The sequence below is a fragment of the Mastigoproctus giganteus genome, chromosome 9 (genome assembly GCF_048544385.1).
Source record: "Mastigoproctus giganteus isolate SK-2022 chromosome 9, ASM4854438v1, whole genome shotgun sequence".
Lineage (NCBI taxonomy): Eukaryota > Metazoa > Arthropoda > Arachnida > Uropygi > Thelyphonidae > Mastigoproctus > Mastigoproctus giganteus.
Genome location: NC_143583.1, coordinates 101,334,246 through 101,348,523, shown reverse-complemented (window position 1 = coordinate 101,348,523; position 14,278 = coordinate 101,334,246). Strand labels below are relative to the sequence as shown.

Below are 14,278 nucleotides of genomic sequence, written 5' to 3'. Positions count from 1 at the left end.
TGTTCATGAGTATTTAATAACGTTATTATAACCACATAATAATGCGAATGTTATTAGTGTTATTTAATAAGTGTAGGATTTTTGTATTTAATTATTAAAAGTAAAAAAATAAAAATAAACTGTAAATATAAACGTCGATAACAAAAAATTAAATTATTTCGAAAGATACCTAATTAATGGTAAGGAAATTCTTGCGGAACACAACCTGCCTCCAGCGAGAACCCATGCGACATGTCAACTAAAGGATAGGCAACCTACCACCACTATAGGCCCTCCAGTTTTCAACTACATTTCCTAGTTGCAATGTCGCAGTAAGCCTGAAGAAGTGATTTCGCATTCCAACTATCTCAATTATTCGAAGTTACGCATGAGTGAAAGACAATCTGAAAATTCTTGTCGCGTTCCGAAGCTTATAATTCGCTCTTCTGTGAGTCGTTTAAGATTCGGGAAATATCCTCCCAAACTGTTTTCTTAGTGCTTCTTAGGTAAGAGGGGTATCGGCTAGCTCTTGGATGCAGCGGTTTCCACTGCAGTCCCACTCTCATTACAGATTTCATTTTACTTACGATAGCGCATGCACTGAATAATTTACACGTGTTAGACAAATTGCAGACACATTTTTCTTTCATTGACCACTCAACACTCTTCTTATCTTCCTCTATCTAGGAACGTGACCGAAAGACGAAAGTTACAGTCCTCACTGATACCAGCTTGCACAGAGCGTTGGAGGAAGCAGGCTGTCTACCCGCCGATTCCCAAGTCGTCCGGCACCCCGAGGCAATCTATTATAATGGAAAAGGTACGTTGCATGTTCTTCGGTGGTTATACGAGTTCTGTAGTATTGCAAATCATTCATTCATTCAGTGCCTGCTTCATTGTATCAGTTGACTAATGTACGCACGTGGCTTTTTCTGTTAGGAACTATCTGAATAATTTATCTCACTTTAAAGACAGTGGCTCCCAACCGTTTAGGATAAAGGATCATTTTACGAGTTCATACGAGACTGGATTAACCCATAGGCTAATAACGCCTATGGCAGCGGTTCCCAAACTGTGCGCCGCGGGATATTTTACATTTTCGAGGGAAACACAGCGATACCCGACATCTGTCGGACACGGCGCGAACTACTAGCTCGAGGGAGTTCGCAGTTTCAACATTACTTATTAAGTTGTTTGGACCTAATTACTGTACTTAATAAACGGAACTGTTAGGTCTTTCTTTTGTCCTAGGTCGTGAACCGAAAAAGTTTGGGAACCTCTGACCTATGGGTTTTTCCCGTATTGAAGTCTGAGTCAGCAAAGCGAGCGATCATTAGAGGTGCCTGTGTCTTGGTTGCATTAAGGGACGCCTATCGACATCGGAGGCCTCCGTAGCCAAGTGGTCGGGAGCGAGATTGCAGAAGCACACGTTCTTTGATTAGAGAGGGGTTCAAGCCCCTAACTGCTAAATACCATCGATCTGCCAACCTGCACTGAACCCCCATGGCAGATTAGTCCATTTCCCTCAACATGAATCGTTGAGGAGGCTTCCATCAGGAAGTAGATTGACAATGGCTGCAGTTTACCTTTTTACTATCGCCATCAGTTAAGGAAATTTGTCACTTGGCACTGATTGAAGTATATTACAAAGGTCTTTCAAATGAAGCAGACTTTTGAAATAAACAGTTAGGATATGCATGGAACCAATCATCGCACCTGCGGAACAGATAACTGCAGGCCTAGAGGGACGTAGGCGGTTGTCTGTAGTCTGAATACTGCAAAAATGAATAAAGGCAATGTGGCCATATCCTGCTGACTGTCTGAGCGGGTAGCACAGCGGTATCGTCACAGTCCTTCCCACACCGAGTGGAAAAGGCCAGGGTTCGAATCCCGTTGATGAGGCGAGGAACGTATATGGGCTTTTCCACTCCGTGGCTGAGTTAGTCGGTTTCAGGCATAGATAGTTAGGTCCCCCACCGAGGTTTTTCGTCCAGCAAAACAGGCAAATCGACCAGTGAACACACGAAATTTACAGACATAATACACATGGGTAGTTGAATTAATGTAATATAATGTAATATAAATATCATGCTGAGTGTAGACACATTTTAACGTTCTGTTTTGATTGGCCTGATGAACTGCTTCATAGCTTGCATATATTGCATAGCATCCATCACTACAGGAAACAACGAAACAGTTACGTTATGCAAAATGGCAGGGAAGTTAAATAATGTGTGCTCCACAATAAAGCCACGCCTCCAACACAATTTTAATGCCCAAACCCAGCTACGGTCATCCAATTATGACCCTCTCCTTTCCTTTGATTCTACGACTATAAATCTGCGGTTTTCCCGAAAAAGGTGATTTGCATTCACTCGGAAAGCAACTACCTTAAGCTTGAACTTTATAGATTTTGCGATAACGGATAGGAACTAAATGCAAAATTATTCTAAAGAACAGTGTACAAGCAGGAGCTGAGAATTTATTCAATAATATTATAGGACTCACAGCAAACGAGGTAACGAAACCTTTATATGTTATAAAGAGAGCATCCTCGGATTCAGGCGAAGTACCTATAGATTAGAGATCTGCAACCGTTTCTTCTACTCAAAGTTAGCTGAAATTAATAACTACTGAACACTAGTTTGATTTATTGTCAGGGAAAATGGAATCTAAGAATTTAAGGATGTAATATAGGCTCATCTAGACAAAAAGGGAATTGTAGAATGACTTTGTTAAGGGGCGATTCTGCCTGAATAATCTAATCAGCTACTATAGGATTGCTACTAAGGAATTGGATGCAAAGAATATTTTGAAATCGTGCTGTATACTTGGGCCCGACAAGGTTCAATGCTGAATCCCTTACTGTTTCTTATGGGTATTGATGTTCCAATTTTAATATCCAAGTTTTGTGATACAAGGTGGACAGGGTGTGTTAGTTTCGGGGTCAGGGTCTGATATCTAAAGAGGATCTAGACATTTTGATATTCTCAAAAGTAACAGCTTTGGATTAACACTGAAAAATGCAAGGTCTTGAGTATCAGTGATCCTAGAGTAACGTATCATTTGAATAGTACAAACCAGTTTAAAATGAAAAGGAATAATTGCAATATTAGACAAAGTGCACAGATTGTGTTTATTTCAACGCTCAATGAGTGACTGCCTGTTACAATAACTCCTACTTACTATTGCGCAGGTTGGAAGTTTATTTAAAATAGGATTGGACAAATCCACGCTCGCTTCCTCACATCATATTGTCGATAACAACATTTACAGACACTTTATTCATTTGCAACATGCCTAAAATGAGTGAGATAAATTATAAACTTGCATAGGAAAGTTTTTCATTTTACCACTGCATAAAGTTTACGTTATATCGGTTAGAGATTACTATTTTGAATAGATAAGCATGCTTTACATGCATGTCCAGGTAGATACTACAATGTATGATTTGAGAAAAAGTGTAGGATGAGAGTAAGTTAGTTTTAGTGGATTAAAAATTGACTCAGCTTACGCATAATATACTATTTCTAGACCAGGACGTTCTAGTGCAAGCTTTGACGGAGCTGACCTCTGTACTGAAAGAATTGAGACACAACATGGACATCCAAGTAAGTTGAATAATTCAGATACTTTCTTTGTGGCTTTATCTATTTCTTTTTTTTTAGACTTTCTAAAGGGTTCTGTTCTTAAGAGCTCTTTAAAACGTCTTACTACAATTCACGAGTTTCCAACAGCGGCCCTTTTCTAGCAAAGCACATTTTAACAAGACATGTAAAATCCATTACGTTTCTGTCGGGAGCGAAGTGGCCAAACTCCAGAATTCAATAATATGCGTTCGTTGAATAGAAAGACACTACAGAAATTAAGGTTCAATTTTACGAGAACAAAAAAGGGGCTGGAATTTGTTAGGTTTAGTTCTATACAAAAGCTTAAAGAATGGCTGTAGCATATATTTGGCAAAGGGGCATGCTAGAACAGAGAAAGAAGGAAGGGGGTAAAACGATTACACTTTTCAGAAGTTAATGGTGTAGATGCCCTGACGAAGCAGCGAACAAGGAATTGCAAATGAGTTTGGTTAAATATCGCATGGTCTGCAGTAATGTTGCTTGTTTTGCTGATGCGATTTTCCGATTTAATGTTTTGGTCAGGATGCGGAAACTTCGCTGTGGACAATGAAATAAACGGGGTACAGCGAATTACTATTCAGGTCGAAGTAGAATTTGTGAGAAACCAAAGTCGATGTTAGAGAGTTTAAATGTTTCTAACTTTGTACATCTGGACCAAACGGAATAAAATTGTAGAAACTCTAATTGTTACAAACAAACACAATCCACGCGCATTTCAAATAACAAGCATTGTTGTTAATGAACTGTGCTTGGTGCAGCTGGCGCTCTGCGCATTTTACTTTGTGGAGGAACAACGCTGTTGTGATAAGTATGAAGAATAATAAACGAGGACACTTTTTGCGTGCGAGCCAATTTACTTGTACATAAATTCATTTAAATATACAGTATCATCTAATGCTTTGGAAGAGATCCTGTTTGTTTCATACTTGTTGTGGTCTGCAGTGAACTCTATCGTACTGGCATTTCTGAAAATACCAAGCCAACATCGCTTAGACGATTTTCTCAGGCTGCGGACAATATGAAGAAAGGAAGCGGGCCAAACTTACTAGGAAACAGAAAATATAGCATGAATACTTGTGCAAAGCCAAGCCTATGGCTGGTGTAAAATTTTATATTTTATCTCAACGTTTTCACAATTTCATTCTAAATTGTGCCCATCTTAGTATATATTTCTAAATTATGCCCGTTTATAGTTATGAGAAGAATGAACATATTCATTTATTCTTATATGAGTGATCGAAATGTCGTGAATCCCACAAATTTGATATCTCCCCTCTCCTCCCCCACACTAACATAAAATATTAATGAAGTGAGATATAGGGAAACCTGAACAGTACACGTCAGTTGTATTCGACTTATTTAAGAGAACGAAGATGCCTTTTTATAATCAAACTCAGTTGTAGTCAATATAATGTAAAGATGGAAGAAAGCGAGATGTAAGTGTGCGAAAACGGCCAGGGGCAAAAAGAAAAAAAAAAACTCTCTGATTTTCGAAGAGTGTAGTGAAAGCAAACGTGCGAAATCCAACAGTCGATTGTGAATGATAAAGTAAGCAGGTGTGTGAAATCAGCAGTTGCGCTAAGGAGTGACGAAAGGATGGACGAGAACAAAGCATCGCAAAGTTGAGAAAATAAATACGAGATGTGGCAATAAAGTTCCTAGCCTGGTGCAATAAAAAGAACACAAAGTGAAGGTGCTCAAATTCTTTTTATTCAAAGAAATCACCGTCTGATTGAATGTACTTATTACACCGTTCTAAAAGTTTCTGAGAAGAGTCAGCGAAGGCATTCAAAGAGATTATATTCAGTTCTGCGTTTTTTTTTTTTTTTTTTGTCTTCAACGTTCTGAGATCTCTTTCTTCTGAGGGCAGTTTCCACCTTGGGAAAGAGGAAGAAGTACGCTTGTGCTAGTCGGGAGAGTAGGACGGTTGGTTGACCTGTACAGCACTATGATTCATCAGAAATATCTTCATGACAAGTGCGGAATGGGCGAGAGTATTGTCTTCCAACAAGAACCAGCTGCAATTCTCTCGAAATTGCAGCCTCACCCTGAAAATACTCTTCAGTCGTCTTTGAAGCACTTGTATGTATAATGCAGCATTGACTTTGTCTCCTTCGGATAAAAATTCCTTGTGAATCACAACCTGTTCGTCGAAAAACATGATTAGCATCATCTTGATCCTGGACTTTTGTAAAAGAATGTTTTTGGGCCTTGACGATAATGATTTTTGAAGCCCACTGCCTGCTCTGGGTCGTACTGAAACACCCAACACTCATCTCCAGTGAAAATACAGTCGAGGAAATGCGGATTGCCTTGACAAGTCTGGATGAATTCTTCACATGATGACACTCTTCGTTTCTTCTGCTCATCCGTGAGGCTGTGCGGTACAAACTTTACACAGACTTCCTTTTCTCGAAATCTTAATGCAGAGCTTGACGGCTCGTCTTCTTATTCACATTCAACTCATCAGTCATCATTCTGAGGGTTAAACGACGATCTCTTGCCATAAATTCTCGAACTTTTGCAACTGTCCTCATTTCAAGAAGTTGATGGACACACTTCTTGAGTCATTGCGAACAGCCTCACGTCCTTCTTTGAACCACTTATGCTAATCAAACACACTGGTACAACTTAACGTTTTATCACCATAAACAGTTTTTACATTTCATACGTTTTTCTGACAGATTTTCCCAGTTTAAGGCAAAATTTGACATTCGTTTATTGCTCCATTGCAAAATCGTGGCACGGATTTTTAACTTTACTAACAAAATTACTCGTTACTTTCAACCTCTCAGCCTACTGTACCACCATCTGTTGGAGGAAGTTTGAAGTACAACGTACCACTTCCGTTTATTTTCAGACTCATCGAATATGACCGCGACAGCACCAATCTGGGAACTCTATTATCACACCTCGCACAATTGAGTGAAACTCTACAGTAAGTGAAAAATATAACAAACATGAAGAATATTTTCTATAGCCCTAGGGAATTGTTGTGTTCTTTCCTAGTTTAGATACAGGATCCTTTATGTAGTTACTAGATGAAATCAGTAACTAGAGAGAGACTATTTGTGTTTTTACTTCCTAACTATATTTTTCATGAAAACGCACTTCTTTCTAGTCTACTTTACTTGACTAGTATAAATATATAATGGATACGCTGGCACAAGCTAGCAAAAAACGAAGAACTGTTGTTGAATATTGCGGTTTTAATTAAAATAGCAAATAATTGATTATTTGTTGATTATCAACCCACTGCAGGATGGAAGCCTCCTCAACAATCCATGCTGAGGGAAATGGACCATAATCTGTCACGCTGGTCCAGTGCGGGTTGGCAGATCGACCGTGTTCAGCAGTCAGGGGCTTGAACCCCGGTCTACTCAGAGCGTGTGCTACTGCACTCCCACTCCTGACCACTCGGCTACGGAGTACTTTCCCTCAACGTGAATTGTTGAGGAGTCTTCCATCCTGCAGTGGGTTGATAATGGCTGCAGTTTACCTATTTGTTGAAGTGAACGATAAATCAGAGTGCATTATTTATTTAGTCAGTTTCATTTATAAAAAAAGTTCAACCGGTAGCCCTCATACAGATCAATCAATAAATAAATAAAGAGTCGAAGAGCTCATCTGTGTTGCGAGCAAAGAGCAGAGTGAATAACGTTTCCAGTACTCGCACCTAAACATTTAGTGAAAAAACATCGAATACAATACATCCAATTATAATTATAGAAACAATAATTGCCGCATAAGGGGATCTGCAATCTACTACTTAAATGTTTCTGGAGATCAGTTTATGTTTCTGGAGATTAGAGTGTTAGATGGAATCAGCCCCATGTTGTTATTGGCTGCTTGACCTTTTTGATCACCCTACTGTGTTCTGTAGTTATACTGCAATTTATTTTTATGAAAAGTAATTCTGTCAGTTGTGTTACTATCCATGTATTCCAGTTACTTTATTTCATATTTACATGTATTTGTTGTATCCCATTTATAAAGCACGTTGTTCAATTTCTGTTTGCTTTCCCACAGGCTCAAGAAACTCGATTACTTCGACAGACGCTGGAGAGGTGCGAGATGTGCCGTAGTAAGTATCGCCTCCACACATTCCGAGGCTAAGGGTCGTTGGTTCTGTTTCGATCCCTGTATTTGTGTCCTTGGATTGAGCAGTCTCCTGTCTGCGTCCTTCATCGAAACGTGTTGGTAAATTAGTTCAAGGAATAATTGGAATTAGGGGAAATGCATACCTGCTCGGTAGACAGTTCGAAGTACGACGCCCTACTGATCTTCCTCGTGTTGGTTTGATTAAGTAGTTCCTTGTGACCAATTTAATCTCCTTAAAGGCACGAAGTGTGCGATGAAACTAGTTTTTTTCTGTGCCGCTTCGAAATCAGAATAATTCTACTGAACCTTGAGACCTTTGGAGGCTTTAGATCTTTTGTTTGTAGTCGGGAAAGCAGTGTGAGAAAGGCTAAACTAGTAAAAAGTGCTAGAAAAAGTTAATGGAATCGTTGTGATCCCTGAATACGGATGAATATTCTTTCCTTCGAATGCCACTTCATCAAGTTTAATGGGCTCGTGCACGTGTTGATATCCTACCATTCGCTGATTTGGGTAAAAATCGAAAATCTCCTCATTTTATCTTTCTTTGAATGTAGCATCTGAATTTTTTTATGGTATAAAGAATTAAATGGAATATCCAATTAACTTAAGGATTAAATGTTCGTAAATGCATCATAGCAACCAGTTATAAAAGAAAAACCAAGCTGTTTTGCTGCTATCGATTTACAACTAGCATCGATGTAACAGGATTGAAGCAGTGCTTGACTATTTACGAAGGAGTTTTTAGAGAACAGTTAATTTAGCACAAAAATGGATATTTATTTTTGTTTAACTCCGATTATCCACCTTTCGTCACTCATTCCAGAATCTTAATACTCTTTAAAAGGAGGGCATCGGGTGTAGAGCACAGCTCGAAGAACCTTAAATACATAACCTAATAATCTTCACAGCTGGAAGTTGAGTTATAGTGAGTAACCATGCAAGTAAACAAAATAGCTTAGAAAATACTTCAAGCTGGTAATAATTCTGTTAAAATTTAATAATTAAGGTATAATAAAATATTCATACAAATCAAAAAAAAAAAAAAAAAATCCTTGTATTGCAGATTGGCAAAAAGGAATCAGTTTTAAACAATTCTTAACAGAAAAAAGAATTAGCTGCTTTCCTGTAATTCCAAATGTACGTTGTATTAGGCACACCTACTTAATAATGAGCAGGTCCTCTTCTATCCACCAGAACACTCGGGATTCGTTATGGCACGGACTCAATGATATATCGAAAACGTGCCACAGGTTGCTAGTTCATGCTGACTCAATTGCTTCTCACATTTGTTGCAAATTCGGATAGTTTGGGATCTCCACTCCGAAGAGCTCTTTCCACCTCATCCCAAAGAAGGTGATCAATTGGATTGATATCTTGTGACTTTGGAAGCCACTGTAGTAGGCTGAATTCGCTCTCATCCTTCTGGAATCAGCTCTCCACAGGATTAATAAGTATGACATAGCATATATTATCCTATTGGAAGAATCCACTTGCAGTGACTGAAGTCAGGAAAACATCTCCAGATAACCTGTGGCATCCAAATGTTGCGTCATTGGTATCAAGGAGGGTACACACTGTCCGCCTCACCTCACACTACTACCACCACCAACCTGCATTAATATTAGTAGTGGCAGACGATGCAAGAAAGCAAGCTTATACAACGTCAGCCAAAAAAAAAAAAAAAATATATATATATATATACACATTTCACTTATTCATCCCTCCAACAGTTTATCTAGTTCTTCCTTGAATTTATTCAAGCTATCCACTTCCACAACATCCGACGGAAGTCTATTCCAGCAATCAACCACCTGCAGTGTTGACACTTTGCAGGATGGATCCATGGATGAGTACTGTTTTTGTCACACTATGATGCTGCCATCAGCATGAAATAACAGGAACCGGAATTCGTCAGATCAGGCAACATTTTTCCAATCCGCCCAATGTTGATGCATCTGAGCCCACTGTAACAGTACATTTTTGTTTTATGCTGCCATGATTGGAACTCGGTTAGGTCGTCTGCTGCAGTACCCCATCCATGACAAGTTACGATGAGTTGGGCGTTTCTGAAATGTTTCTTTGGTAACCGCTGTTGTGCCTCGTTATTTGACTAACTGTAATCTTTCTGTTATCCTCTGCAAGTCTTTTCAGGCTCCATTGGCTTTTCGCATCCACGAACTGTGTTTCTGATCACAGTATCGCTGTTGGCTGGATGTTTTCTGGCTATTGGCCCAATCTCGATATGCCCAAGACAAAGCCGTATGTACAAACCACAGCAGGGTTGTATTTTCCGAGACATTCATACTGGCGCGTCTTGTAGTGTTATCATGCCAAGTTCGAAGTCACTTAAATATTTCGTCTTGCCCATTTCACACATTGAATTGCACCCATACAGCCTCTCCTACGTCCACCTGCTTTGTATCGCATTGTAAGACCATGTGACGTATATATGCTATAACTGAAGGAGCACTCATAAAAAGGGTAGGTGAACTGAATAAAGTAGCCACAGACGTAATTCGAACTGCATTGGCATAGATTTCTGTCCGAAACCGAGAGAGCTTGGTACCTTAAAAATAATATTGAAGGTGGGATGTCCGAGAGAAATCAAATATGCTTTATTTACACAAAGGTAAAATAAACAAGTTGCATTTAACTTGTATATCTTAATCATTTGAATGGTATGATACTTCAAATTTCTGATACGTCCAATATTGGACGTATCAGACACACACACTGAAACTCGCATTTATCAGAAGCATATTTTTAAAATATGCAGTCTTGTGGGATAATAATTAGCACTGGATTTCAAAAACACAAATTCTAAATCTAATCTAAATTTGTATCAGTTAAGAATAAAATACTCAACGATTTATAGTTTATAGCAAACATCACTACAAAATTTTGTACAATTTAGGTTAACGGACTCAATCGCAGCAACGAAATTAATGCTTATTATTAAAATACAAATGTACATTTAAATCGGTTTTAGTTCCAATATACACCATGTCGTCTAATTCTATTTTGAATTAGTGACATTGAAAGGGTTATCTTTATTATCGGTCACTAGCAAGGGAGAAAAACACACATATAAGCAAATAAAAGGTAAGAGGCAAATGTCCAAAGAAATTATCTGAGCATGTGCAGACAGTGAACATATCCTCTAGTGGCTGACTTATGAATTGTGATCAAAAGATCAAATAATGGATTTAGGTTTATATTGAATTAATAAACTCATAACTGAAGAGGTTGGATTAAAGGTTGTTCATGCCAAAACAACCCCCCCTTGTTTTTGTGAGGCTTTGTGTCCTATCTGCTAGTACAGTGGATATGATTGATAATCTTCAGTGTGCTGAAGGCCTGGATTCGATCTCCTTTAGATAGGAGGAACTTTTAATTTGATTTGACGCGGTATTTGGTGTCAAGAAGTTGCATGCGTTTTCTCCAACCCACAGTATAGGCAAACTGCTCACAGAATAAACGCGATTTACATATACAATACACTGATGTCTCATGGCCTCATTTTCCTTGCACTTATTGCTGCCTTGCTCCTCCGAATTTACTCCTTTTTACAATGTGTTGAAGTGTTGGGAAATTATCTGAATAGAAAGATTTTTCTGCAGCCGGTACGGAATTGTCTGACAAAATATTAAAATGCATCATTATATAATTACAAATTTACATTCTGATGATCAGTAGCAGATAACTGAAAAAAAAAAAAATAAAGAATTAAAAACTGATCTTTCCTTTTCCTCCTTCACTCGTAATTTCCAGAGTGGCGTTCAAATTTACCAGTTCATTGCGAAAGCCGAGATCGCGGGAAGACAGAAAACGAAGGAGAGCACAGGCCCTTTGGCCAAGCGAGAATGTTTATTCACAAGTGCAATTATTCATCGCAACGAGGCCAAAAGAATGGAGAATGGGCGGATAAATTAGAATTATGTTCTACTGGGCGGAGTTCTGTGTAACACCAGAAGTACATAAGTGTGGGTAGAAGAGTCTGTTCCTCGAAAAACATTAAGCAGATAAGAATTATTCGGAATTCCTAGGAAATTTCACAATGTCTGTTTTATCTTGGCCATCAAGATGGATGCTGGAATGAATAATATATGGCGGAGGAGCAACATCGTAAAAGAAAGCTGCGCACTTTTTTTTCTTCTTCTTCTTTAGAATTCCAAATTGGTTGTTTCAAGCCACTGTTACAAAGCTAAGAACCATGCAGATGCCGTAATTCTGTTGGTGCACCTCTTTTATATATGCATTGCGACTAGTAATTATGAGGAAGCCGCACTCGGCCTGCTTATACGGTATTTCAACTACCGGAAGTGTAAGAATTAGAAAAAGGAAGGGGTTTGTCGCTCAGGGAAATTAAGAGGTTACTGTGAAACATTAGCGAAGAAAATTAGAACTCATTTAAACGCGACCTTTCTTTTATTAAGACTAAGAATGCGCATGGATATTTTGGAAGAGAAATGTTCAGATGCTGATAGCAACAGTTGTAAGGTATAGTTGCATGTAGATGCTAGTCAGCAAATTATAACAAATCTTTGGTCTGTTATAATTAATGTGGAGAGTGTACCATGAATTAGCGAAGTTTCCAGATCAGAAACGAAAAAATTGATTAAAGAAATCTTCTCTAATAGGAAAGAGATGATGATGGATTCTTCTCTGAGAGTGACGGTCAGGAGAGGATTTTGATGGAAATTCTCTCTTTCTTTCTCTTCCCGAAGAGAGATATGTTCTAGTTGCCGCGGCTATCATAATGGCCTCCTTGCTTACTCGCGAAAGGTGCATTTTAAAGATAATAACAATAAAAATGAAGTAGTGATTCTAGAAAGGAAATTAGGCCATTATGGTTACCATAAAAATAGCAAGGGTGTTTGCAACAACTCTGTAATTACATATTGAACTGTTAGCGATAAACGGCATGCAGACTTTTGTGCGTTTAAAAGCAGTTATTCGAGTATTGATCTCACACAAAAAAATGAAATTCAGTTGATCAAGTCGCCTGCATCTAAATTATTGGACAATAACGGTATTACCTTTCCCCCCTGTATTTTCAGGTGAAGAGAATAATTAATTAATATCTGCGACTGCGATCAGTTCAAGGAGACGTGACTCTCAGAATTTTTTTACCTTTTCTTCTCCCTTTTTTCCATATTGGTTGGAGAGATCGTATACAAGCTGCAGTTTCTGCGTTTTTTTGTCATCTTAGGAGAATGGAAGACGTTTATAATATTGATAAAAAATGAAGGTTTTTAACATAAGGCAGCATTCGTAAGTTAACGTAATTAAAGAGGAAGTTCTTCATGCGCTGTCCAACGTGTGAATGATATGCTGAATTAATTGGAGTCGCCTGACACCAGGAACTCATTCTTGCGTATGTTGAAGTTAATGAATGACCAATATCGTGAAGATGAGTTCTTTTAGAAATCTTTTGTGAAAAAAGGCTTGGTTCTATTTCCATCTTGGGATTAATGTTAGAAATGGGCCCAATGTGCCAGTCGTCGTAATCTTTGCAAGTTTCTGTTTTTTGTTTCTCTTATTAAATAAAAAAAAAAACAAAGTTCAAGTGTGCGGCAATGAGGAAAGACTACGGATTACTTCTCAACCCTTTTGTTTCTTAGCACATAGTGTAAAAGCTTTACGGCAAACGAAAAAAAAACGAACCTCTAATTCCTTGAATTAGACTGAATTATCTTGTCATTCAATAAAATTTTATTGAATCAGAAGATAATTTAATGAAATTTATCTTCAGTGGAAAATGCTTGTCTGATGATGAAACGACGTTTATCGTATTTTTCATGATTGAGATACGACGTTTAAATTTGCACGCTTATCAGTGGTAACCTGCTTAGCATGGGTTGAGGGTAGAACAGAAATATGAAAGTAAAATAAGTACTTCTGGGCTGAATAACGCACAAATCAAATTTACAGGAGTTAGGCTAATTGCAGAAACACGCGATACTTTCAAGACTAATTTTTCTGTAAAATTAAAAAGAGTATGCAAACGGGAAAAAAAAATAAATCAGCAGAAGCCAAGGCATCGCCATGCTGCATTCAATGCAGCAGCGATGCTTAATTTAAAAAAAGTTAGTTAACGTACGCATAGTGTTTAGGGTAAGGCGCCACTTGTGGTCTCCCACAACTGCACCATCTGTACTCTTGTGAAGTATACAGGACTCTGTAAATGCCAGAAATGTGTGTGTGTGTGTGTGTGATGTTGTATGTGTATAGTATTGTGTTGGGTTCTGTTGTTTTTCTGGCTTTTTGGCCGCAGGGTCCCTACGTTGCCCGCCACTACCACTGGGACATGAGCAAGGCTGCCCATCATACTCTGGCTTGCCTCTGCACTTGAGCTTCCTGACAGAGGCCACAAAAAAAAAAAAAAAATTTGAAGAGAGTTCACAGGTAATAAGAGAGGAGGAGGAGGAGGAGGAGGTCAGACTGTGGGGTGAAAGAAAGTTGGACTAATAGTGAAGACAGTCCACTATGGATTTATGCGAAGTAGGGGTAGGGAAGGGGATTAAAAGTTGCAGGAACAGATGCCCCGGTGTACTGATCTAGCACCC

The 14,278-nt window shown here is 38.6% G+C and overlaps 1 protein-coding gene across 1 annotated transcript in view; it reads left to right on the top strand.

Moving 5' to 3' along the window:
• LOC150080595 (cartilage oligomeric matrix protein-like) overlaps nucleotides 1-14,278 on the top strand; it is a 301,419-nt gene that overhangs the window by 160,227 nt on the left and 126,914 nt on the right. The window contains exons 4-6 of the mRNA XM_090382000.1: nucleotides 667-799; nucleotides 3,514-3,590; nucleotides 7,638-7,692. Of these exons, the coding sequence (XP_090238126.1) occupies nucleotides 667-799; nucleotides 3,514-3,590; nucleotides 7,638-7,692 (265 nt within the window). The remainder of the gene's footprint in view (nucleotides 1-666; nucleotides 800-3,513; nucleotides 3,591-7,637; nucleotides 7,693-14,278) is intronic.